Source organism: Eleutherodactylus coqui, chromosome 5 (genome assembly GCF_035609145.1).
Source record: "Eleutherodactylus coqui strain aEleCoq1 chromosome 5, aEleCoq1.hap1, whole genome shotgun sequence".
NCBI lineage: Eukaryota > Metazoa > Chordata > Amphibia > Anura > Eleutherodactylidae > Eleutherodactylus > Eleutherodactylus coqui.
Genome location: NC_089841.1, coordinates 233,651,749 through 233,677,751, shown reverse-complemented (window position 1 = coordinate 233,677,751; position 26,003 = coordinate 233,651,749). Strand labels below are relative to the sequence as shown.

The window sequence follows — 26,003 nt, the reverse complement described above, 5'->3', positions numbered from 1 at the left end:
ACCAGAACACCTGTCTGAATGATCCCTATGTAGTACTCTAATACTGGTCAAGTGTCCACATGGTTTTTCTCTTTGGATGGCAATCCTATGTTTTTAGCCAGATGTTCTAGTAAATGCTCGTTCTTAAACTTCCGTGGTGCTGGAGGACCACAAACTGGTATATATCTTCCTGCACACTTGTATGTCCCCTCCTGCCATCTCTGTGCACCGAGAGTTCACTGTGACACTGGAAGCCTGCATTACTGATACATTGTAGCAGGGATGTCCTCTGTCCACTTACTCTCAATTCACTTGTACATCATCTCTCAGTGCTTAACCTCCTCCTCAGTAATGCCTCCGCGCCAACAACTATACATTATTAAACAGCATGGCTTCCTTCCCTGACTTCCATGATCCATCTATAGGTTCAGCCTCATCTCACTGTTGCAGATTTCCTGTGTGTTGGGGATGTAGATACGATTCAGTAGACTGAGTGAGGGAACAGAGGAGTACGAAGAAAGATGGAGAGACGTCTATGCAGTACCTATAGCTTAAGTAGGGTAGGATCAGCCGCTCAAGGGTTCTTCAAAGTGAAAACTCGGCTGGGCTGCTGGGTGTGGGGGTGTCCAGGAAGGAGGAGCCGCGTTATCAGATTGGGTCGACATGGAACAGACAGGGAAGTGCAAGGGGACCACTCAGATTATAAGGAGCAGGGCACTTAAACACATTTTTCAGCCAGAATAAGTCTTGTTAAAGACAGAAAATAAGTTATCTACAGAATACACAAATCTTAAACATTTTACATCGCACCATATTTATTTATCAGCTGTCAGTAGAATTCTGTAGTATTTCATTGTCAGAAGGAGGTCAATTTGCTTCTCAAAAACTACAAAGAACGCCTTCCTGAAATTTAGTGGTAAGAAACCTCAATGTATGAAAAACATTTTCTGCGCTCTGGAGTGGCTCAGTTCCCCCCAAAAAGTGACATTTTTGTTGAAAATTTTAAAAATTGTATTACAATTACAGTGTCAGGAAAATGGTATAAAGAGCATGACAGCTCGTACATCTTCCTATGCCCAATAGTCTCCGAGATATGAATTATCAAAGTTATGGTTCTCTGTCACCTTCAGAAAATTGAACCTCCCGCATTTCTTGACCCCATGGTCTGAAAATTGAGATTCGTATATATTCTAGTAAGGAACAAATGTGCAAAGTTTTGTAAAAAAATTGAGGATGGTCGGGGGTTACCCCTTGGGTAATTTGTACTGGAATGACTAGAGATGAGCGAGTATACCCACTAAGGCACATTACTCGAGTGAGTAGTGCCTTAGCCGAGTATCTCCCCGCTCGTCTCTAAAGATTCGGGGGCCGGCGGGGAGGAACGGAGGGGAGATCTCTCTCCCTCTCTCCCCCCCGCTCCCCGCTGCAACTCACCTATCACCCGCGCCAGCCCCCGAATCTTTAGAGACGAGCGGGGAGATACTCGTCTAAGGCACTACTCGCTAGAGTAATGTGCCTTAGAGAGTATACTCGCTCATCTCTAGGAATAACCCATAGATAAAACACAAAGTCTATGGGTAAAGCACAAGGGCTATAAGCAAAACACCGAGGATAGAGCACAAAGGCTATCAGGCAAAGCCCAAAAGGCTTATAGGCAGGATACAAAGACTATTAAGCAAAGCCCAAAAATATATAGGCCAAAACACAGACTATTAGGCACAAAGACTTAAAACCCAGAAGGCTATCAGCCATAAGTCAAGCTCAGAAGCTGTCAGCTCTGATCAAAGGTCACACGGGTTCTGGGTTTGGGTATTGAGCGCACATACAGCCATCCCCTACAATTTGTCAGTCTTGTAGGGTTAACGCAGAGGCGTAACTTGAAGCTTCCAGGCCCCAATGCAAAACCTGCAACGGGGCCCCTAACTATAATGCTTTATTCATAGTACTGGGATCCTTATATGGAGAAGAGAGGCCTTATGGGCCCCTAAGGCTCCTGGGCCCGGGTGCAACCGCATCCCCTATAGTTACGCCAGTGGGTTAAGGCAAAGGCAGAATTTAATCCCTTAGTCATGGTAATTCTGCCGTGGACTGACTGGAGATCCTCTCTGGAAGTGCTCATTTTTTCACCCAGCTCCCCTTCTCCAATCAGCGGTAATACCAGGCGTTGCCCAGATTAGTGCACCCACTAATTCCACCTATTGATTGAAGCACCAGATAAAACAGAAGGTCCCATATGACAAACCTCTAGTCCAGATGTAACAACACAGGGAGTATATCACCACTGAAGGGTTCTCCCATAACTATAGAAGGAACCCATGCGGTAGAGAAAGGAACCTCCCTTCAAAACCAGAGCCAGAGGAGCCCAGCATCTGCTGCAGAAGACAAGTAGCTCCAAGTGGAGACATCGGATAGGTAATCTCTCATGCCATTGGGTTTGGGAACGAGGCCTGCAGTCCGCTACCTTTGCTTTATTGCACAGGTTGTTACGGACTTGGCAATAAAAAAACTGTTTTTTTTTGTTTGTTTTTTTATGGGGGAAAACGGTCCAAAATGTTTTTTTTAATACTAATTTTTCCCCACACACATTTTAATGTCCCTATATGGGACTTGAATCTGTGATGCAATGATCACTATGTACATCTGTACTGCAATATATTATCCCTATTGCTAGAAATCACATGCCACATCAGACCCATCGTCCCTCTTTGACTACATTGCAGCGGGCTGATGACGTCACAGGAGTGCTCTTCCTCTGTGAACCCTTTACATGTTACAATCCCATTGATCACAGCATGTAAGGAGTTAACAGTAGTTCTCACTGATCCCCACTTGTGCAGTGGGAGGTTGTCTATCAGTCGCAGGACGTAAGTTAATATCCTGTTGTCTTAAACACCACGCAGCCAGGACGTATACATCCATCCAGAGACATGTTAGAATTCATTGTCCTTCACTGATCACAAGGTGTTTAGGCCCTGGAGCAGCCCCAAACCAGGATGCTGCCTCCACCATGCTTCACAGTGTGGCCCAATGTCCACAGGAGAATTTGATTTGCAGAATCCGCATGTGGCACACGCAAATTCAAGCCGCTTATAGGGAAGCATGGGTGCCTGCACTTGTATAATGAAGCCAGTCTCTAATTGTGACTGGCTTGCAGAGAGACCTAAGAGAGGAAGGACGCACCAACTGACAGCCAACATCAGCTCCATGCGAGACACTGTGGCTAATTAAACGCATTAATAAAATGAACTAAAAAAAACAAGACAGAGAATTATAAATTCAACAGAAAGGTAGAAACCAACTTCTTGATAACTGAACTTTTGCTGCCCTTTAATTATTCTGGTAGGTGCCAAGAACTACCATAACCGGAGTCTGAACAGGAAGGTGGCTGCATGCAGTGCCTGGTATTTACCCGAAAACCACACTGAAGAGGAGCACTGCATGAGCAACCTGCGGCACCGCTCACAATGGGCTCTCCTGGCACATCATCATCTACATGCAAGGCACAGCATACAAGACCCTCCAACATGCCTGATATCATGAGCCTGTCACAATGTGGCCGTCGCTGTGAAGGACGGGCCATTAAATGATTTTATCACTGGTTTCCTGTTCATTTTAATTGTCCCTAACAGTAATAGTGCCACCGGGCCTGGCAGGGATGGATCGCACTGCACCGCTCCCAGGGCTGTTTGGTTTGGCCGGCACGGTGAGGTTTTACTTGCAGAATTTTATCTACTCTGTAGAGAAAGCCGCCAAAATAAATGGAAGTCTCTTAGAGAAGTGAAAATCTAGATTTCCCTTCTTCCCCTGAGAACACAACTGCAGAGAGGAGATTAAGCTACAATAATACGCGGACGGTTTATAAGCGTCGGGAATAACACCTCCTTACGGAATTCTACCCCACAAATTATCCATAAAGTGCGCAACATCAAAGAACAAGATCTAGTAAATAGCTGGTTTGTAAGGTATATATTCTACATTATATTTTTTTCTGTCCAGGTAAATGGCCTTTCAACATAAATAATATTTAATTACAGTATATAGCGCCAACATATTCCGCAACGCTTTACAAATTGGGGAAAACGTACAAAAAAAATAAGTTATAACATCCAGTCATAAACCAATGCACATCAAGAACAACAGGGGTGCCGCCCGGCTCACAAGAGGTTACAGATTGTAAGGAAGTATACACATAGGATGCTATACATAGATAAAGCTGGGTCACCAGCCCTGTTTGTGAACAGATAGGTACAGTGGGGTGTGGGGGGACGCAGTGGGAAGAAGGGGCTCAGCTTTCCCAGGGAGAGGTTAGAGGCAGGCTAGATGGAGAAGAGTTTAGTTTAGGGAATATGACAGGCACCCTTAAAAAGATCTTTTTAGGGCTCACTTAAAGCTGTGGGCATTGAGCATTAATTCTCTTGGAAAGCGCGTTCCAGCAAACTGGTGCAGCTCTGGAAAAATCTTGGAGGCGGGATTGTGAGGTCCAGATGAGAGGAATTTAATTTCAAGAAAAATGGAGAGCACAGGTTGGCCAGTAGACAGATGAGGGAATAGATGGAGAGCGGTGCAGCACTGTGGAGAGCTTTATGGATGAGAATAACGAGTTTAAATGGTATTCTATATTTGACGAGCAGCCAGTGGCATAGGGTGGAGGCATCAGTGCAGCGACTGGCATAGGGTGGAGGCATCAGTGCAGCGACTGGCATAGGGTGGAGGCATCAGTGCAGTGACTGGCATAGGGTGGAGGCATCAGTGTAGTGATTGGACAGAAAGAGGAGCCTGGCTGCTGCATTCAGGATGGATGGGTGAAGGAAAAGTTTAGTGAGGTTAAGACTGATCAGTAGGGAGTTGCAATAATCACGTCAAGAGTGGATAAGGGTGACAGTAAGAGTTTTTGCTGTTTTTGCAGTGAGGAAAGGGCAAGTCACGTAATATGGAGAGTGAAGGAAAGGTCAGATTCAAGTATAACCTGAAGATAGCGGGTGTGCTGCCGAGGAGTTATATAGGTAGACTGAGATGGAGATACCAGGTTTAGGTCAGTTGGCGATGGCAGAAACACAAGAAGTTCCGTTTCTGAGAGTTATCTCTCTTGTTAGAAACAGCGGACAGAATCAATGGCGTTTTGTAGACGTGGAAGGGTAAGGTTATGGGAGGTAGTATGTAATTAGGTATAGTCAGCATAAAGATGGTATTGAAACCAAAATCTACCGAGAGTTTGCCCTATAGGGGCCGTGTAGATGGAAAAGAGGAGAGGACCAAGGACCAAATCCTGAGGAACCAACAGCAAAAGGGAAAAGGAGAAGAAGTCGAGCCGGCATAGGATACAGTGAACGAGTGGTCAAAGAGGTAGGAGGAGAGCCATGAAAGCGTAGTATCCTTATGACCAATAGAGCGGAGCATATCAATGAGAATTTAGTGATCTACAATATATAACGCCACAGAGAGCTCCAGGAGGCTGGAGGGGGGGTTGGACCCGATGACCCTGGAGGTCCCTTCCAACTATCATTCTAGGATTCTATGAAGCTCAGTAGAGAGTGGTCGCCATTCAATTTGGCCGTCAGGTGGTCAACAGAATCTGAATCTTCTGAGCAAATGGCCACTTTCATTCATGACAACACTGCGGTCTTACGGTTATAAGAGAAAACGTTATCAGGCAGAATCTTATTCCATCTGTTTGCCCTGCTGAAATAGGAGGCATTTATGTCTCAAGGTTCTGAAAGTTTTACAAGACCACCAAGTGTTTCCAAAGGTTTCTTGTGCATTCATCTACAGCCAAGTGAAAAAGCTATTGCCTGCCATATGTAAATTGCTCTTTGTGTACATAAAGAGCAACTTTCATGTTTTAGGAAAGTAACAAAAAAGCAGAGCAGAAAGAGAATGGAAAGAGAACAGCAAATAGGTTCATTGTGACTATGAATGGTCACACAATTCAAGGAAGGCCTTGGGGCGGACAGTGAGGCTGCACTTATGAAGCCAGAAGCAGTTATGGAAGAGGTCTGCCAGTCCTGGGCTAAGTTAATAGAGCATTTCCAAAATTACAGCAAGTGGGGTTATACACTTCTGTATGGCCATATTAATGCACTTTGTAATATACATCGTGCATTAAATATTGGCCATACAGAAGTTATATACTTACCCCCTCCCGATGCTGGCGTCCCTGTCTCCATGGCGACGATCAAACATCCTCTGGTCGCCGCAACAGTCGCGCTTGCGCAGAGAGTAATCCTCTTCTGGAGCGTCCGGGCTCACGAGCTGTGTCCTGGCTCCTCCCCCTTCTCCGCGTCATCGCGTAGCTCCGCCCCTGTCACATGGTGCCGATCAGCCAATGAGGTGGCTGTAATCGGCAGTGGAGCTCAGACTGGAGAAGAACATCTACGGTGCACCATGGGAGAAGACCCACAGTGCACCATGGGAGAAGACCAGCAGTGCACCATGGGAAATGACGGCAGCCATCTTGGAAGATTTTTATAACTTCATGAAACAGCTTCATGGTGAGTAGAAACGCTCTAAAAAGCCGATTTACATGGGTAGTTTGTGATGCTTGCTTAACATGGGGGACTGGGGTGTGTTCGTTTTGGCCGCGGGACAACCCCTTTAAATGCATCAGCGATCCACAGGTCTCCAGATCAGTAAAATGGGGTTCTGTGTCCACCTCTCCTCCTCATCGAACCCTCATACCCAGTAGCGAAGGGGAAGCTTGAATGGAGTGGTTGCCAAGAGGATCATTGCTCCACTCAGCCCTATTGAACTGCTGAAAAGAAGTAGAGCCCAGCCATTGGCCATGTCTGAGATTTGTATGGAGCTGAATGAAGAAGCATCCCATCAGTGGGACTCCCAGCGATCAGACATTGGTTACCTAGTCTGTGAACACCTGACAACAATAATTCTTGGACTACCCCTTTAAGCAGAACATGTAGGCATCAGAATGCAGAGAACTAGAAATAAAAAGTGGTGCCTATAGGTTTTTTTTCTGAATGACTGATTTGGGGAAATTGAGGCCACTGTGAAACAAATACAGATCATTATGGTCTGCTACAAACATAGAAAAGTTTAACTGGAGATTATGAAAACTCTGTGCCAACATTTGTTTACCCTACCAGTTGCTTCACAAGGTCTTCCCTGGCCGAGTGGTTCCGTTCTATGACAGAACTGAACGACACCAAACAGACCCATTGACCATAACAGCGCTGCTGGATTTCTGTCATCCTGCCTAGCATCCGGCATGCAGATCCTTTTCCTTTGGAATCTCATGCCCTCCTGCATCGGACGCTCCAATGGCGCAGATGTGAACAGAGCCTTAAACATTGCTGAGTACCTTCCAACACCAAGCAATTCTTTCTGGGCTGTGTCTAATAGCCATGCAAGTCCTCTTCCAAGGGGGTAATCCAGTTTAGTGAGAAATGGAACTCTGATTATTCCGGAATGGATCCCATACGATTCGAATTACAGTTACATCTATTTTTAGGAAGTGAATGTAACTAAAAGGCTATACAAGCTGAAAGCTGCTAACGTAAACCAGCTATGGGCAGAATGTGTCTAGAACATGAGGAGCGCACGAAACGTACGTCTAAAGGATGGCAGATGCAGAATATAGTCCACTTTCAGAATGTTCATTTTCAAAATCTTACACTGATCTTTGGTAATAAAAGTAATTCTTTTCAATTTTCATCATTTAGTCAATAGTTAAAGAACATTATTTTTAAATGTGTTCTATTCTATTAACTTTAGCACACCTTATAGTACGCGCACTTCAAGAAACATCAGGTTTCAGGGGTCAACTAGTGAAGAAAATGAATTTTTTTTTTGTTTTAAAATCTTTATTTAACTTTTTTAAAAGTATTACAAAATGAAATTTTAACCTTCTTCAATGCTGGAAAAGCAGACGGTGAAATCTCTGCAAATTTTACACCCAGTCTGATCACTCTAGAAGAATTGGACTTCTAAGAAGTGAGAAAGTCAAAGTACCGGGGAAGTCAGAACAGCAAAATACTATATGCCAGGAAAATGCCGCGCCAAAGTTCTTGAAGCACTCGCTTTAATTAGAGCAATTAGTAATAGGGTGGTAATTTCAATTAATTCTCAACTACTGCATTAGCAGAGAGCTGGTCCCAGTTCTGGGTATCCTGAAAGGCTTTCCCAGTGTGGTATAATATATTCTTACTTGTTTCTACAGCAGTTCCCTGTATTAGAGGCGTGGTATGTGTTGTATAAGGGGTTAACCACGTGGTCCTATGTTGCGTCCGTTTTACGCACTGAATTCGGAAGGGTGTTCCCGTCTGATCGCGGGTCCCTGACCCGAACCCAGCATCATACATGTATCAGCCCCAACAGCAGGATACTAAGTTATCTACAATTAGCGCTAATGTTATCTATCAAAGTGTCACTGTAATGAAATGCTGTAACTTAACTTAATTAATGTCAAATTCATTCGACCTTCAACTCTACGATGAAGTTACATACTTTTTTTACTGCATTTTTAAAAACTTGTTTAAAAAAAGAATGGAAAAAAAAACCTTTAGGCCGACTGCACACGACTGGATTTTCAATTGCGGTACTCTGCACCCATTGAAAAAAGTAGAATGATGAGATAATCAGACAGCGATTGCTATTTCTGCGAGCGGATTTAAAATCATAGCATGTTCTATTTCTGTGCGGAAGTCAATGGAAGCCGTCTGACCCACAGCCCATCCGTAATTGACATTGCGGATGGGCTGCAGGTACCCGCATCATCAAACAAATATAAAAAAAATTAAAAACCTGTACTGCGCATGACGGACGGCGGGAATCCACAGTACAGAAGGCAAAAGGTGCACTAGGTTGCCAGCTGGGGTCGGAGCCGCATTACGCTGCGGGCAATCTTAGGTGAAATTTGTCAGAGGAATTTTTTGATGCCCCTTTCCTGCCAGGCTTTTGTTCCCCTCTCCAGTGCCACATGTATCGCATTGCCACACGAGGTCGATACATTTGTTGCATCTTTAAACATGTCTAAAGATGTTGCTACACTGTGTACCCCCCACCTGCTGCAGGGAGGGCGCTCCAAAGAGAAACTTTTTACAAGGTCTCATTTGCTAAAATTGAGCTAAACCTCACTGCCCCCAAACCTCCCCCCTTTTCTAGACTATTTTGAAATATGTCTAGTAAGGCTGAAAGTCCGTCTTTTTGGAGTAAATCAAAAGTAAAAATATATATATATCCACATATATATATATTTTTTCCCCCTATAGACTTTAAAGTAACATCTGGCCTCGTAGGAAACCTTATAGGAAATGTCGAAAAAAATACTGCAAAACCCCCCCGTATGGATACCGCCTTAAACATCATCATACCTGACGGCCCGCCCAAACGTAATTGTAAGTGAACCTGATTAATAACACAGAACAAGATTTGGAAAAGTATAATATGTGAACAAAACAGCTCAATTAAGCAGAGCCCGGTCCCCGGGGATGAAGTGCTTAGCAGCCGCAGTCAGGCATCGTGTCTCCACTCCACAGCAAACAGTCCTGGATTATTCAGCACCTCAGCTGGACTGGAATTGGACAGACGACCGTGAAGGAACAGAGGCGGCCGAGAACACATTCCTTATCTGTGACAACCAGCCATGTTAATAACACTTCTATACAAAAAAAAAAGGCATTGAACATCCCAAGTCATGAATTTCTACCTCCATATACTAATTAACCTGCTTATAAAATCATCATTTCTGTGGTGCTTGCACATGCTCAGAAGCTCTCCTAATATAGTCTGCTACTGGATACTAGACCTTCTATTAATGCTATTCATCTCCTTCCCTCCAGCAGCGCTCCTTGTAGCAGAGCGGCTCGGAACAGGTTCATGCCTCACGTGTCACTAGGACAATAAAGTCTCTTGACCCTCTGGGCACTCCAGAAATGAGCATATACATGCAGCTCTCTCCATTGTAGTCTATAGGACTTACGACATTCCAGGCCGTTACCCCGACATCAATCATCTACAATGGAGAGATCCATGTACATGGTCTCCTCCTCTATGGAGTCCTGATTGGGGGGAAGGTGACCCCCATTCTCACAATAGGTGGGAGTCCTGGAAGTGGAACGTACTTCGATTATGACATACACTTAGGAAATATGATAAATGTCTCAGATGGGAACACCCTTGAAAATGGTTCAGTATGGCAATGTGGCCCTCAGACCAGAAAAAGTTGTGCACCGCTGCCCTAGCGTAGAAAAGATGCTAATTTTTCCCCAAGCCCCACTTGCACAAAAAGTTTACAACTCTTCTTTCTGCGCCAGCTTCACCACCTTTCCAAAAAGTGGGCAGGGCAGGGCTTGTCGGGAGGTGAAGTGGCCCCCCTGGACCAACAGATTTATGTATATTTTACCTCAGAAACTGGTGTAAATTATGCCAGAAATGTACGCCAAGTCAGGCCTGGCATACATTTCTGTCTGGGCGCTCGGAGGTGCCCGGATGCTTCATAGAGAAATGTGTCACGCCAAACTTGATTTTCCCCCATAAACTGTTTGGATATCCAGCAGCACCCAGACAACAGTCAGCTTGGTGCCCAACCATATCATACCAGCTTATCCCCCCACATGTGTCAGGAGGGGTCGTGCCCCTGTGATCATACAATCCTCTTCACATAAGTACCATGATAATGATACCCAATGACGGCAAACAGGTGAAATATATAGCATGCATTTCACCTGTACATGCCCTACTGGCCAGAAGCACTTTTAAATGTCCTGCTGTTAACCCTTTAGTCCCCGCGGGGATGAGGGGACTCCCGGAGGGTTCCGTTAATCCCTGTGCTGTAACAGTGTTCAGTGATGAGGAGACTGCAGAAGTGATGAAAGAATCTTATGCCACAGCTGAGGCAGAGGACCACAATGCTATCTCGCTGCTTTCAACGGGGCCGGCGCTGCTGCCGTCCCATTGAAGGCAATGGGATGAAGGCAACCCCTGCAGCAGCTATGGTTTTCGGGGAAGGGCTTGAAATATAAGCCCTACCCCGAAAATCATCCCTAGCTGCTAAAAAAAAAAAACATCACCTAGCGGCACTGTCAGGGCCCCGACGTGTCTTCTTCCCAGTACTCTTCTGAATCATTTCTTCTGGCCGGGAATTTAAAAATCCCTGCCTCCTGAAAGCAGTGCCCCTGATTGGCTAAGCGCTGTGACCAATCGGAGACAGCGCTCAGCTGTATCTAAGACCGTTTTAAAATGCACCATATTTATAATAGGGGCTCTGCTCAATGATAAATCTGCCAAATTTTAATACTTTCTAGTCTAATTTAGATCAACTATTAGTTGGCTTTGCATAGTCCAAAACTTTTGTCAAATTTGGAGCAATTTTGGTCACATCTCTTATTGGGACAAGACGGGAAAAAAGCATCTGAAAGCGGCTAAAATGCATAATAAACGTGGTGTAAAGGATGCAAGACATGTTTCTGGTGTAATTTGTGCCAGAAAACTGTTATATTTTGAAACCCTTAAGGCCCATTAACATGCAAAGATAATCTGTCAAACGATTGAAAGTTTTAGTGATCTTTTTGCATAAAATGTTAATGGCCACTAATTGCCATTAACACTTTATCATCTTCATTTGCATGTAAAAGAGCCTCCAGGAGCTGTTTGCCAAGCCCAGGGTGTGACTAATAACACACCCAGCTGTGCGCACAGCAGCATTGCTCTCATCAGGGCTGTCGGCTGGTTACAATGCCATCCCCCGCCTCTCGTGGAGAACACAGCATCATTAAGACGAAAAGTGCACGATGCCCACGTTTACATGTAACGATTATTGCTCATTTTCGGTTGTTTGAACCAATTTGGAGGGATAATCATTACGTGTAAATGGGGCTTACCATGCACAGATGACTCGTAAATCAATTCTGTGCACCAGCAAGATGTTCTGCCTAATCTGAGCCAAACTGCTTCTGCTCTTTCCAGCCCTAAGAGTTTGGTTTCAGAAGTAATTAGTAACCAAGAAGTCTAAACTGCTAGCCACACAATAGAGTCCGGACATTCCTAATGGGAGACCCGCTGTTCCTGAGAGAATTGCATTTACTTCATTGTCCACTTGGCCACTGATAGGAATTCTGCGACAACCACCCAAGTTCTCCAATGACTGACCAACCAAGGTCTCCACAGGAGTAGTGCAGCTCAACATGAAGGATTAAACTAAAAGGGCATTCCATTAATGGGAAATACTGTAAACTCTCCTTGGCTGCCGTATCCTTGTTCTACAGAGCCGTCCGCAGGGCCGTATGTAGAGTTCATGCTACCTTTGACACTCTTAGTTCTTTCCCCCTCTTTTAGGGAGTCTAACGCTGCCCCTCCACTTCAGCAGATATTTGAGGTTTTTGCACACCCGTTATTTTTATGTGGCCAACAAATGCATCGCAAAACCCACACGGTCAAAAAGGTCTCCTAAATGTATTCTTAGAGAATTGGGAATTTTTTGGGGTGCCAGCTATCCCTATTGAGTCAGTAAAATATGAGCCTGATAGATAAGTTGGAAGGGACTTGTTATTCTTATAGCCCAAACTTATTCCGCAGCGTAATTTATTTATTACCCCCCAGCAAGCTGGGTGTTCATTTTACCAACCTCAGAAGGATGGAAGGCGGAGTCAACCTTGAGCCGGCTACCTGAACCATGTGGGGGGTGGTATTTTCCCTCAAAACTAGCATATAACCCCCCAGTATTATTACACGGTCCCTTCCTCCCTATACTGGACCTGTATGTTCACGGTCACATACTGTAGTGAAATGCCTATGATCACCACTGCCAAGACACCTGACAATCTTCCTATAAGTTGGCCATATACAGCCTTCCCTGGGACAATGCATGCCAGCGTGGGAAGTGTATGGTCACCTTTGGGTGAATAGGCGTTACAAGTGGCAGAATTTCCGTAGTGGATATATATTTACACCATGTATTCCTATAGGGAAATAAAGAATTCCAAAGAAGTCTGGAAAATGTTTCTGCAGCAGATGTTTTTCCCACTGTGGAGATCCTTCCTGCGGTATTTCCACGCCGGTTGTGGGTTTTGGATGCTGAACTTCATCACAGACTATAATGCTACATGAAATTCTGCACCGAACTCTGCAGGAAAATTCTGTAGTGGAAACCTTACAAAATCCACAATAGTAATTTTTTCTTACATTTTTGCAAAAAAGCTGCTGTTCTGGATTCCCAGGCACATTCTTACGCTGTGCGAGTCTAACAGGTGTCACCTTCTAATGAGGAGTTTTATCATGTTGATCAAGAACTGGTTTATTGGGGCTCTTTCACAGAGGATGGAATTGGTAGCAAATTGCCTAATGTGCGGATTTTGATGCAGAATTGAAATCGGCTTATTTCCGCAGCACAATCCGCAGGGAGACATGTGGATGTGAAGATTTCCATAGCAGCAAAATCTGCTGCGTATTGCAGATCAATTCTGTCCTGTATGGAACAGCTCTAACACTAAAAAAGAGCAATCCTCAGTTAGTTAGTAATGCCTGGCTCATTTAACCCTTTAAGGCCACTCTCACACATGCCGTCGGGTAAAACGCAGCGATTGGACACAAGTTCCTGCCTCCAGCAGCGGGTTTTAATGCACCCCATCATTCTGATCACGGTTAATCACTGTAAAATAGAGCAGACAGCGCTCAAAAATAGCTTATTAATTGGAGGGGATGGGAGCTAATGCTGTTTTTAATGGCATTTCTCGGGTGATATAAACGACAATAGCTTTTTCTGCAAAATCGTGTATATATAAAATACGTCTTTTTGGAAAATAATTTATTTTTGGCGTTCCCGTATTCAAACCTTTTTTTCCATCATTGTTACCGTGGAACAACTTGTTTTTTTGCATCACGAGTTGTAGTATTCATTGGTACCATTTTGAGGGGGGAGATACTTATCTTTTAAATAGTTTTTTTTGGAAAGCAAAATGAACATAAATCTGCCTTTTGTCTCCATTTTTTTTCCTTACAGTGTTCCCCATTCAGGATATAAAACCTGTCCATTTTATTGTATAGATGTGGCGGTACCAAATAGGTTTTTTTGTATGCAAGAAAAGGTTTATTTTTTTGTCACTTGTATATTTTTTTCCCCACTTTATTTTTCTGCTGAGTACCTGTAAAGGGTCTGAACATGCTGGAATATGCTGCACTACAGAGGTATTGCAGTGTAGTATTGTGTATACTTATGGGTACATGCGCCTTACATTAAACAGGAACTACTCTGATTTCCCCCTTCCAATAGAGACTTTAGCTGTCAGAAAATAAAGTTGCTCAGCTACTGGCACAGAGCTTCCTATCATCTCCTCTGCTGGGTGGCAGTACAAGAATAGAGAACCAGCTGCTGCGCCTCCAATCAGAGCCCAAATTGCTCTGAAGATAGAAAGGAGGAGTATTGTTCTCCTCCTTTTAAGGTGCTACTCTGTGCATTGGTATTAGTGTATCTTGATGCCACCGGAAGCTAGGGGTTTGACAGGAGGAACGCCCCAGTCACACCTCTGGCTCCCGATTGGGTCAAAGATGGAAGGTGCTAGGAGCGTGTACATCAATTTTATGTTTACCTGCAGGTTTACCCTGACGGCTGTAAAATGGTATAATTTGAAGATTATAATATAAGCCTAACCAGACAAGTAACCCTCACCCTAAAGCAGGCGGCTAGTGTAAAATCTAAGCACACACTGCAGCCTTCCCCCACAACCTCCCCCGTCCCCCTCACTGTGACCCAGCACTCCTAAAGGCTTCCCCCACAGCCTCCACGTTACTCTTCATCAGTGGAACTCAGCGCCCAGGTCGCTTCCTCAGTGTCCAGCTATGCAATCATTGCTCCACACACCGATGCCTGCCGGTAACGGTGCCCCACGGGGCTGTGCAATCCCTGCTTCACACAGCACTCTCCCCTTCCCTTGCACATGGGGCTGCACATTTTGGATTTTGCAGTGAGACTTTTGTGGGCTGCCAGGACCTTCTGCTTAACAAGCTCAGCAGCCTATCAGGTAGGGGAAGGGGGGTGTCCCCCTCCTGTCTATCTTGTCTCCACCAGGATTTCCTGGTGGCGTCAAGATACACTAATACCCTGTGCATCTAGCCCCTCCTTGCAGACAAAAAAACCTATTTTGCTCCCGAGGAGGCTGTGAGAAAGAAAGACAATAATATATACACACACACTAATATATATATATATATATATATATATATATATATATATATATATATATATATATATATATATATATACATACATACATACACACACACATACACACATACATACATACATACATACATACATACACACACACACACACACACACACACACACATAAACTGGTATAAACATACACCTGTATAAACACTGGTCATCTTGGATAATAATTTGTTTACTGAAACAGAAAGACAAAATAAAAATCAGCAACTGAGCACTGAAAAAATTAACTATTTGCATCCCATCTTCTGTAGACCCCAATGTTAGCAGAAATAGGCGTTCATAGAAGTTGCCTCATTCTCTGCATATATAAATGAAATAAAAGCTACAGGCATTGTTTAGGTTCAGTCGTGTTATTTTTTTTTTCATACTCTCATTTATTACAAAGCACGCATGTTGTATCTTCTGGAAAAGACATAAAAGATCCCTAGTGGTAACATTGTATCATACAGCTTATTTAGTGCTCATTGATACATTGCAGAAATCCTTCTAGGCTCACCTCCCACCATTCTAACTAGTCCTAGAGGTAAGAGTCACGCCGGCTTCCAGCATAAAGGCTTCCAGCTCCGTTCTACAACCCAAGAGAGCAACTAGAGAAGAGGGGGGGGTTCACCAAGATCCAAGGGCTGCTGGAACAGCCGCATAATTGGGCGTCCCCGGGGCATATTCTGTTCTTAGCTGATCTCCACAAAAGAAGCAATGTCAGGAAATTGCAGACATTAGATGACTGTCATGATATTAAGGGAAAGTCATGAATCAGCCGCCGCCACAATGATGTTACATTGTGGAAGTGAGTCCGATGAGGGCCGCACAACGTCAGTCAAGTGGTGAACTTTCAGTGGCGACGCCTGAAGAGCCCCGCTGGGACCCCGCAAGCCAAACTGTTAATCTAGCATGATACATGCTACTCCGAGGGGCAGAACACTCCGCTACAACACATCGCTACATTCTGCTAACGGATGGCTCGTCATATGAAGGCTACGAGAATGAAGAGGCTTCGACTGCAACAGTAGCAATAGTAGCCAATTCATTAGGAAAACTGTATAAAAAGATGAAAACGGTGGATAACATCCAGTACAACCCGAGGGCGAGGCGCTGAGCTCAAACCATATGGGGATGTACACTGGAGGGGGACGCTTTGATTTTGCTTTGTAAATAAGGGACAAAGTATGCCAGCGTACGTGCAAACCGTATACAACTGTGCGCTGACGCGTTTTCATACACTTCATTTTAAACGCACCATCTAAGTCGCCGAGTTTTCCAAAATGAAGAAGCTAGTAAGTGATGAATATGAGGGCCCGTCTACAAACTGTTCAGAAAACCGCTGGATCGTGCGAATTTGAACGCTACCCTTCAGTGTGAACGCGGTGATGGATGAACGAGAATTCGTTTGCTTTTCATTGGTTGTTCAATTCATGCAGACATAAAAATCATCACCTGCTCGTTGACATGGCGCTGCGTTGAACAGCGACCGTTTAGTCGCTTACACCCATTGGTTCAGTCAAGGGGAACGGACGAATGATATGTGGACGAAGTTTGGAATGATTCATCTGCCTGTATAAACAGGCTGCATGAGTGAATGAGCGAACGCCGGCAACATTCGCCTGTTCAAGTCATCCGTCGCTCCGTGTAAAAGCAGCCTGAGGCCGGCTTCACACGATCAGACTAACTGCGGACGCTGCGATCATCATCCGCAGCAAATGGCATGCTTTGAAAAGGTATGTAAAGTAGTTTTTTCTTTCACACTCGCGGAAACAAATTGCGTATTTTTCAATGATTTTTATTGGTAGTTTCAGTAACAAAACACACAAGTATATTTGTGGCTGCGGACATTAGTATTATTTACAAAGGTCCATTTACACACACAGATCTCTTTCAAAAGATTGAGGGGTTATAGAACTCAGAAGGAGGTCTGAGCTCTGTCATTAGCTCCATTGTTCAGCCAAGGGCTGCCAACAGAAAACAATGTAATCTCTAGTTCCCCCGTGGAGAATTCAGCACCATGGACAGCACACAGCTTGTCATCCTGCTTATCAGCTATGGAAAACTTTGTGCATGAAATATGGGCTGGGGGTTAATCGCGCTCCATACAATGCGGGTGCCGGCTGTCTGACAGCTAGCACCCACCTGCAACAGCCACAATTAGTACTCACATTGATGGCAGCTGTTAACCCTTTAAATGCCAGCAATTCCAACAGCAGCATTTTAATCCCCTGATTAGAGTTCAAGGGTCCTGCAACCCCCATTTTCCCCACAATGGGATCATGGTGTGGTTTCCATGGCATATGGAGGCCTTCTCTTGCAGATTGCCTATGAAGCCTTGCCTCAGATGGCGGTAGAATGTAATTCTATAACATTACATTATACTGCAGGAACGATCAAATCATTGCAAGTTCAAGACTCCTAGGGGAACGGTTTTAAAAGAAAAAGAAAAAAAAAAAAAAAAAGCTTCAAAACCCCCTTTTCCCATATTTATAATAAATAATAAAACAAAGATATTTGGTATTGCTGCTTCTGTAAAAGTCTGATCCAACAAAGAAACGCATCATCTATCCCACACGGTAACCATAACGGCAGGACTGCACTTTTTTGGCTCTCCTAGTTCCCAAGGAAAAAAATGTAATGAAAAGCGATCAAAAAACCTTATGCTCTCCAAAATGGTACCAATAAAAGACTGCAAAATGTCTGGCAAAGCCGATCCTAACTAGGCAGATGGAAAAACAAAGTTCTGGGCGTCAGACTATGGCGGCAGAAAATAAAATCTCTTTGGAAAAATATAATTTTTTTAAAAGTAGCAAAGCAAAAAGAAACAAACTCTATACATTTAGTATCTTAGTAATCGCACTGACCCACAGAATAAAGACTCCCCCCAAAGATGGCAGAATTGTGTTTTTGAGGTTTTCTTTCTCCATTTAGAATTTTAACGGTTTTTTTAGTACATTAAATAGCACCACTGAAAAACTAAACTCGCCCCAGAGAGAAAGCCCCCAAACCGCTACGCTGATGGATAAATAAAAGCTATGATTTTTCTAGAAAAAATGAATATATACGTTTATATGTGCGCAAAATATGCAAATAAAACCCATTTATATTGGGTGGGGGGGTTCTCATTTCCCTCTTTTGTGCGCTCATTCTGCAGGGGAAAAAAACGCAGCATGCTCTATTTTTGTGCGGAGTTACACACCGAGGGTCTCCATAGAAGTCTATGGGAGGTGAGCAAATGCGTACTCAATACACACGGAAACGCACAATACACTCCGCAATTCCATAGAAAAACAAACATCTGGAAGTCATTAGGCTTAGGCCGAACGCACACGGGCGTATTTGCATTGTGTAATCTGCAGAGGGGATCCACCTCCGGATTCCACAGCAAATACTGCCCATAGACACGCTATGGAAAAATCACCTTTCCCTGTCCATGAGCGGAAATAAACTGGGAGGGAAAAATCACAACATGCTTATAGCGTGGATGGCTTCCATCGAAGTCCATGGAAGCCGTCCGATCCGCGGCCCTTACGCAGTGGCATTGCGGAAATGCCGCAGGATCAGGGTTGTTGCCTAGCGACGGCACTGCATTATCTGGCACATCCGCAGCGCAGATAGGAATCTGGACAGGTACGCAGAGGTCACCGGCCGAGCACCGGTTCGGATACTGCTGCAAATCCCACTAAATAGCCTTTTAAATCCCGGCAGGGGCATGTCACATGTGAATGTGTGACAATTAAAGTACATGCGCAAATATGCTTTGTTCATAGCGGAAATCCATTGCACTAAGGCTTGCAAGGTTGAGTGTACGCTCATGTAAAGGGGCCATTAGAGAGGAAAGCTCTCCATACTCCTTGCTCTGGTTATTTGCATCCTGGGAATTGCAGCCCGGACTACTGTGAGGGACAACGGACTACTTCTAGGAGCGCAGACTAGCAGTTACACATCTCTATGGGACAGGTTGGTGGACCGCTCCCAGTAGCAGACAACAGGTCTGGAATATGGTAAAGGCTACAAAATAGTAGAATCTACTGACAAAGTTATTTACAAACAGTAACATTATAAACAAGTGGCAACAATGTATCACCTTCCATGAACTACCTACTAACAGCCCAGATAAGACTCGCTGCCCCTTCTCATCCTCAGCAGTCACACGGGATAGACGCTATGGAGAAAAGGCAAACCTATTAAATACTTTCTTTTCAAGTGTATTCATGAACTAAAAGGAATTGCCACATGAGATGCAGGGAACCAAAATGAACCCCTGATAAAATATCTCATACCTAACGCAGGAGGAATTGCGGAACCGGTTAGAGAAGATTAAAATCGATAAATCGCCAGGCCCAGATGGAATACACCCAAGGGTACTAAAGGCACTAAGTGATGAGATAGCTAGGCCGCTATATCTAATATTTATGGATACTATCAAGACCAGTGTTGTACCATTGGATTGGCGCATGGCCAACATGGTTTCAATTTATAAAATGGGGTCCAAAAGTGAGCCTGGTAACTACAGGCCGGTAAGTCTCACTTCAGTAACTGGAAAAATATTCAAGGGGTTTCTGAGAGACGCCATCCTAGAATACCTCAAGGAGAACAACGGTTTAACTCCTCACTAACACGGATTCATGAAGGGTCGATCGTATCAGACCAATCTGATCAGCTTCTACGATGAAGTAAGCTCTAGGCTGGACCTGGGAGAGTCTATTGATCTTGTATATCTGGACCTCTCTAAAGCATTTGGCACTGTGCCACATAATAGGCTGATATATATAATGAGACAGCCTGGATTGGGTGAAAATGTGTGTATCTGGGTAAAGAACTGGCTCAGAGATAGAAAACAGAGGGTGATAATAAATGGCTCATACTCTGACTGTGCGCTAGCGGGGTGCCACAGGGTTCAGTATTGGGCCCCATTCTGTTCAATATATTCATCAACGACCTGATAGAGGGGCTGAACTGTAAAATATCAATATTTGCAGATGACACAAAATTATACAATATAATCAAAGCAACGGAGGACAATGTGCGGCTACAAACAGACCTGGATAAGATGGGGGCTTGGGCAGAAAAATGGCAAATGAAGTTCAATGTTGATAAATGTAAGACTATGCACATGGAAAGGAGAAACTGATGTCACCAATATACACCAAATGGGGTACTGCTAGGGAAAAGTGAGATGGGAAAAGACCTGGGGGTACTAGTGGACTATAGACTAAACTGGAGTAACCAATGCCAGTCAGCTGCTGCAAAGGCAAATAAAGTCTTGGGGTGCATTAAAAGATGCATAGGGGGCGAGGGCCCAGAACATTATCCTCCCACTATATAAGGCACTAGTCAGGCCCCACATGGATTACTGTGTACAGTTCTGGTCACCGGTGCTTAGGAAAGATGTTGCAGTGCTGGAGGGGGTTCAAAGAAGGGCAACTAAACTAATACATGGAATGACGGGACTGGAATACTCAGAGAGGCTATCCAAATTGGGATTATTTACTCTAGAAACAAAGACAGCCAAGGGGCGATCAAATAACCATGTATAAATACATGAGGGGACGATACAAGGATCTCTCCCATGATCTGTTTATATCCAGGACTGCGACGGTAACAAGAGGACATCCGCTACGTCTAGAAGAAAGCAGGTTTCATCGCCAACACAGAAAAGGGTTCTTTACTGTAAGAGCAGTGAGACTGCGGAACCCTCTGCCTGAGGATGTGGTGATGGCAAAATCCACAGAGGAGTTTAAAAGGGGACTTGATGTCTTTCTGAAGACGAAGGATATTACAGGATATATATCTTAGGTTAATTGTTAATCCGGGTATATAGGAAGGTAGGAACTATTAGGGGTTGATCCAGGGAACAGTCTGATTGCCATTAGAGAGTCGGGAAGGAATTGGGCTAATTGGATTCTGCCTTTTCGGGTTTTTGCCTTCCTCTGGATCAACAACATAGGAGGGTGAACAGGCTGAACTAGATGGACATTGTTTTCATTCAGCCTTACATACTATGTTACTGAACGGGCGCTTACGTTTATGAACAATGCGATCGTTTCCACGACCGCCCTGGAGATCAGCGCCATACAAGCTGCAGATGCAGATCATGGGGTAAGCCACAGGACTTCCTAATCCCAGCGTGATTCTGTCATCTGCTCCTTCCGCTACAAACGCATCGTTCTTCGCCACCATTAGTTATGATATACAGCAGTTACGCACGTTCAGCTCAACTTCCCCAGATGTATTTCAGTCACCTAAATACGCTGAGCTTTTGCCCACGTATGTCACCGGCTTCTGCGCGCAAATATACTGGAATTTGCACATGCACAAAAGTAATGCAGAAGGGAGCGTGTATCTGCTGCAGGATTACGCAGGTTTCCTATATATTTACTGTGTATTTGCGCCGGCCCAGTCACTTCAATGGTATATTGCGGCACATAATACGCACCAAAAGAGGGCATGCCGCGTATTTTTTCACGCATTCCAATGTTGCGTGAAAAAATACACGTTAGTGAAAGAACCCACTGAAATCAATGGGTTTTATTCACTGCATATCATGCGTGTGTAATACACAGTGCCAGGCAGTGAAGGCGGGGCAGTAGCCGAAGTCTGATCTCCGGGCTGTTGGGCCAGAGACTGGATAGAATTGTGTGCAGGACCAAGTATGTACAGGATGGGGAAAGGAACTAAGAATGTGCTCATTCATTGAAAGATATATAGAGAATGGGGAGAAATTTAAAAAAAAATTGTATGAAAAAAGAGTTATTGAACTTTTATTTCTATTGTGATTAAATTTTACATAAAACTGGAAACCCCTTGCGAGCGTCCCTCCAATTATATAGAGCACCGGTCATAGGGCACCAGTGGGTAACTCTGCAAAAAACGGGGTTTTTAAAAACATATTGCATAACAGATTTGGCTCCTAAATAAACTTTTCTATAACTAGATTAATTTCAGTCAAAATGGAGTGAAAGAAGCCAAGTTTGGAAATGCTCAATCTGATGGTTTTCAGTCATGAAAGGTGAAGACATTTCTGGACAAATTGCAGATGGATACAAATGAATACATCGATGATCTGTTCATGTTATTACTCTGGGTTCCCATTCATTGCTTGTGTTCAGCCAGTGTTTTCATGCTGGCGGCGAATGCAACTGATGCGTTTTTGGTGCAATTTTTGCACCAGTCTGACGTCCAGAGCTGGACAGATAAACATCTACAGACGGGCCTACAGACGGGGCCGCCGGGCCCACAGCCCGGCCCGACGGGCCCACAGCCCACAGCCCGGACCGACGGGCCCACAGCCCGGCCCGACGGGCCCACGGACCACAGCCCGGCCCGACGGGCCCACGGACCACAGCCCGGCCCGACGGGCCCACGGACCACAGCCCGGCCCGACGGGCCCACGGACCACAGCCCGGCCCGACGGGCCCACGGACCACAGCCCGGCCCGACGGGCCCACGGCCCACAGACCGGCCCGACGGGCCCACGGCCCACAGACCGGCCCGACGGGCCCACGGCCCACAGACCGGCCCGACGGGCCCACGGCCCACAGACCGGCCCGACGGGCCCACGGACCACAGACCGGCCCGACGGGCCCACAGACCGGCCCGACGGGCCCACAGACCGGCCCGACGGGCCCACAGACCGGCCCGACGGGCCCACAGACCGGCCCGACGGGCCCACAGACCGGCCCGACGGGCCCACAGCCCACAGACCGGCCCACAGCCCACAGACCGGCCCGACGGGCCCACAGCCCACAGACCGGCCCGACGGGCCCACAGCCCACAGACCGGCCCGACGGGCCCACAGCCCACAGACCGGCCCGACGGGCCCACAGCCTGGCCCGACGGGCCCACAGCCTACAGACCGGCCCGACGGGCCCACAGCCTACAGACCGGCCCACAGCCCGGCCCGACGGGCCCACAGCCTACAGCCCGGCCCGACGGGCCCACAGCCTACAGACCGGCCCGACGGGCCCACAGCCTACAGACCGGCCCGACGGGCCCACAGCCTACAGACCGGCCCGACGGGCCCACAGCCTACAGACCGGCCCGACGGGCCCACAGCCTACAGACCGGCCCGACGGGCCCACAGCCTACAGACCGGCCCGACGGGCCCACAGCCTACAGACCGGCCCGACGGGCCCACAGCCTACAGACCGGCCCGACGGGCCCACAGCCTACAGACCGGTAAGCATATAGCATTTTCAATCAGACAGATTCACTCTAACAAGACAGCAGGGAAATGATGGTTATGTGGCAAGCATTTGCTAAATACAGGTCTTCACCAGCAAATAAAACCATAAATGATAGCTTAACCAAACATCCAATCTTCCAAGACAGTGCAAACAAAATGCTAAAGAGAGGCGCCGGAAATGTGTCGCTACAAAGACCATTCTGTACGCCAAGCTTGCACAACCAGTCGAACCCTTCAAAAAATCTGGATGAACTCCAGCCTCTTTAAGCCGACGGCCAAGGAACATGAGATGTGTCTGTGCAGCATAGCCCAAGGGAAACAAGCATTGTATAAAGTCTTGAGTCAACAAGGAATTCCTTCCAAAGGACCAGTCAAAAAGATTGCTATTTAGAATTTATATGTCGGCTTCTAAATCAAAAGAAATAAGGTCATTGTGTGCCTGTATGCGGGCAGCAAGAGTTCGTCAGCACGTTGACCTGCCATAGGACTAACATACCTAAAAACAACTATAGTATCATTATCACTGGCCCAAAGCAACAATGACATCTGCAAAGATAGAACACAATTAAAGGGCTTGTCTGCTTACAAATTTGGTCTTTAAAATTAGAACAGAATGAGTAAAAATAAAAGAATACGGTACATGCTGATCCTCACCCCGGCGATCCATCTTCTGCAGCCTCGGTATTCTTCAGGTCGATGACAGTGGAAGTCAGGTGGCCACTGCCTGCCAATCAGAGGCCACGACTTCACATCCTAGGTTGCATGATGTCAGGATTCAGAATGGCCACACGGCAGCTTCTGATTGGCAGGCAGCGGTCACCTGATTTTCGCTGTCAATGCAGACCAGGAGGATTTCGAGGCTGTAGTGGGTGGGGCTGAGGACGGATAAGTACTTTTTTTTAATGCTTTTATTCATTTGGCTCCAATTTAAAAAACAGAGTTTATACCTGGATAAGCCCTTTAGGTCATGTGGTCATTATTTCATTATCCTAGCATCAGAAAACATGCAGCCAGTAAAATGAAGTAGATACAATACCTCTGATTTAGATGACATATTATCCTCCATATCCGTATCATTTGGGTCTACAATGTCTTCAAATGGGGGCAACGACACCTTCTTCTTATCCATGACTTCACTTTCGATTTTTACTTTCCCAGTTTTAGGCTGAGATTTGTCCTTTAAAGATTTTTTTTCCGAAGAGGACAAAATAAGTAGTGAGGAATTAGAAAAAGTTTTAAGAGAAGATTCAGAGTTGCTTTTCCTCCTTTTCCTGGTCAATGGGTCCTCGGAGTCCATATGTGGTGGCCTCTTGCTGGAGACCTTCTTTTCCTGTTGATGCCCACTGGATACCGTAAGAATATTATTGTTCTCGCACCTGGGCTCCTTTGACATGGGTTTAGGTTCCTTAAAGGCCATTTTAGGGACAATTTTTTCATCTTTCAGTGGTTTGTTTTCTTTGGGTTTTTTGGAGGATTCTTTGGAAGATTTAGTATGTTCCCTGGATGGTTCTTTGAAGGCACTTCGATGTTCTTTTGAGTCTTTTGACGATTTCTCCTTGTGCTCCTTTGAAGATTTGTGTGGTTTAGATAAGCTAATTGAGTTGCTGTTACTGTTCACACTGACTGGTTTATTTGGGTCCTAAAAGAGACATGATCACATTTAATTTCACATTTCGTACATCTCTGATGTGTTTTTGCATGGTCTACATTAGTCTATGAATAAAGCAGGACTAACATCACCTTACAGAAGGTAGCTAGGTTAACGATTTTTTTTAAACCTGTCAGAATGGATTGGGCAACTGATGAAAGGAAAAGGTAACCGACTGAAAAGAAACAAAACTAATTACAAGGCTGATGCAAACAGGTTACTTGGCACATCAACTGGTCAATTTGTTACCCATTGATCTTGAAAAATAGAAAAAAAAAATATACTGAAGAAGAAGTGGTTCGGTTACAAGTGGTGAGTATTTTTCCCAGACATACCACAATTTTCAGCAAGTTTGGTGTGTTTGCACCTCAAATAATATTTTTTTAGGCCTTGAGATTTTTTATCATACTAATATTTATAGCCAGAAGTATAAAATCTTTAACAAGGCCCTCAACTATAAAGTGCCATGTGTAATATTAGTGTTGTCCTCTATTGGCTTGTCTAAAAAGGATCCTAAAGGCTCATTTACAAATGATTGAAAGATTGACAGTTCTAGCGATCATTTTACATCAAGTACTAAATCGGCACTAATGCTCATTAGCACTTTATCAACTTCATTTGTGTGCAGCTTCCAGCAGCTGATTGCAAATCCCAGCATGTGGTCTGGACTTTGCACTCAGCTGCATTGTCTTTGCACAGACTGCCATGGGCTGTCAGCAGAATATAATGTAATCAGCTGCTCCTGTGGAGAACACAGGGTGCAGTCCCTGCTATCTCTCTCCTTCTGAACGATGGATTTTATGCTCACCTAAAAATCATCGTTCAGCTGAAGAGTAAAAGATGAAAGCATTTACACGCAACGATTATCGCTCAAAAGCTATCATTTGAACGAATTGTGAGCGATATTCGTTGCGTGTAAATTGGGCATAAGTCCATATTGTCCTTACAAAGTGCTATAATTATATGTAAAAACACTTTATGTACATTACAATGTTGAATACTAAAAAACGTTTAGTACAATGTTAGTC

General features: G+C 45.0%; 1 protein-coding gene across 5 annotated transcripts in view; it reads right to left on the bottom strand.

Moving 5' to 3' along the window:
• MLLT3 (MLLT3 super elongation complex subunit) overlaps positions 1-26,003 on the bottom strand; it is a 234,083-nt gene that overhangs the window by 51,141 nt on the left and 156,939 nt on the right. For all 5 annotated transcript variants that reach the window (XM_066604337.1, XM_066604336.1, XM_066604333.1 and 2 more), the window contains one exon: positions 24,364-24,966. In XM_066604337.1, coding sequence (XP_066460434.1) covers positions 24,364-24,966 — 603 coding nt within the window. The remainder of the gene's footprint in view (positions 1-24,363; positions 24,967-26,003) is intronic.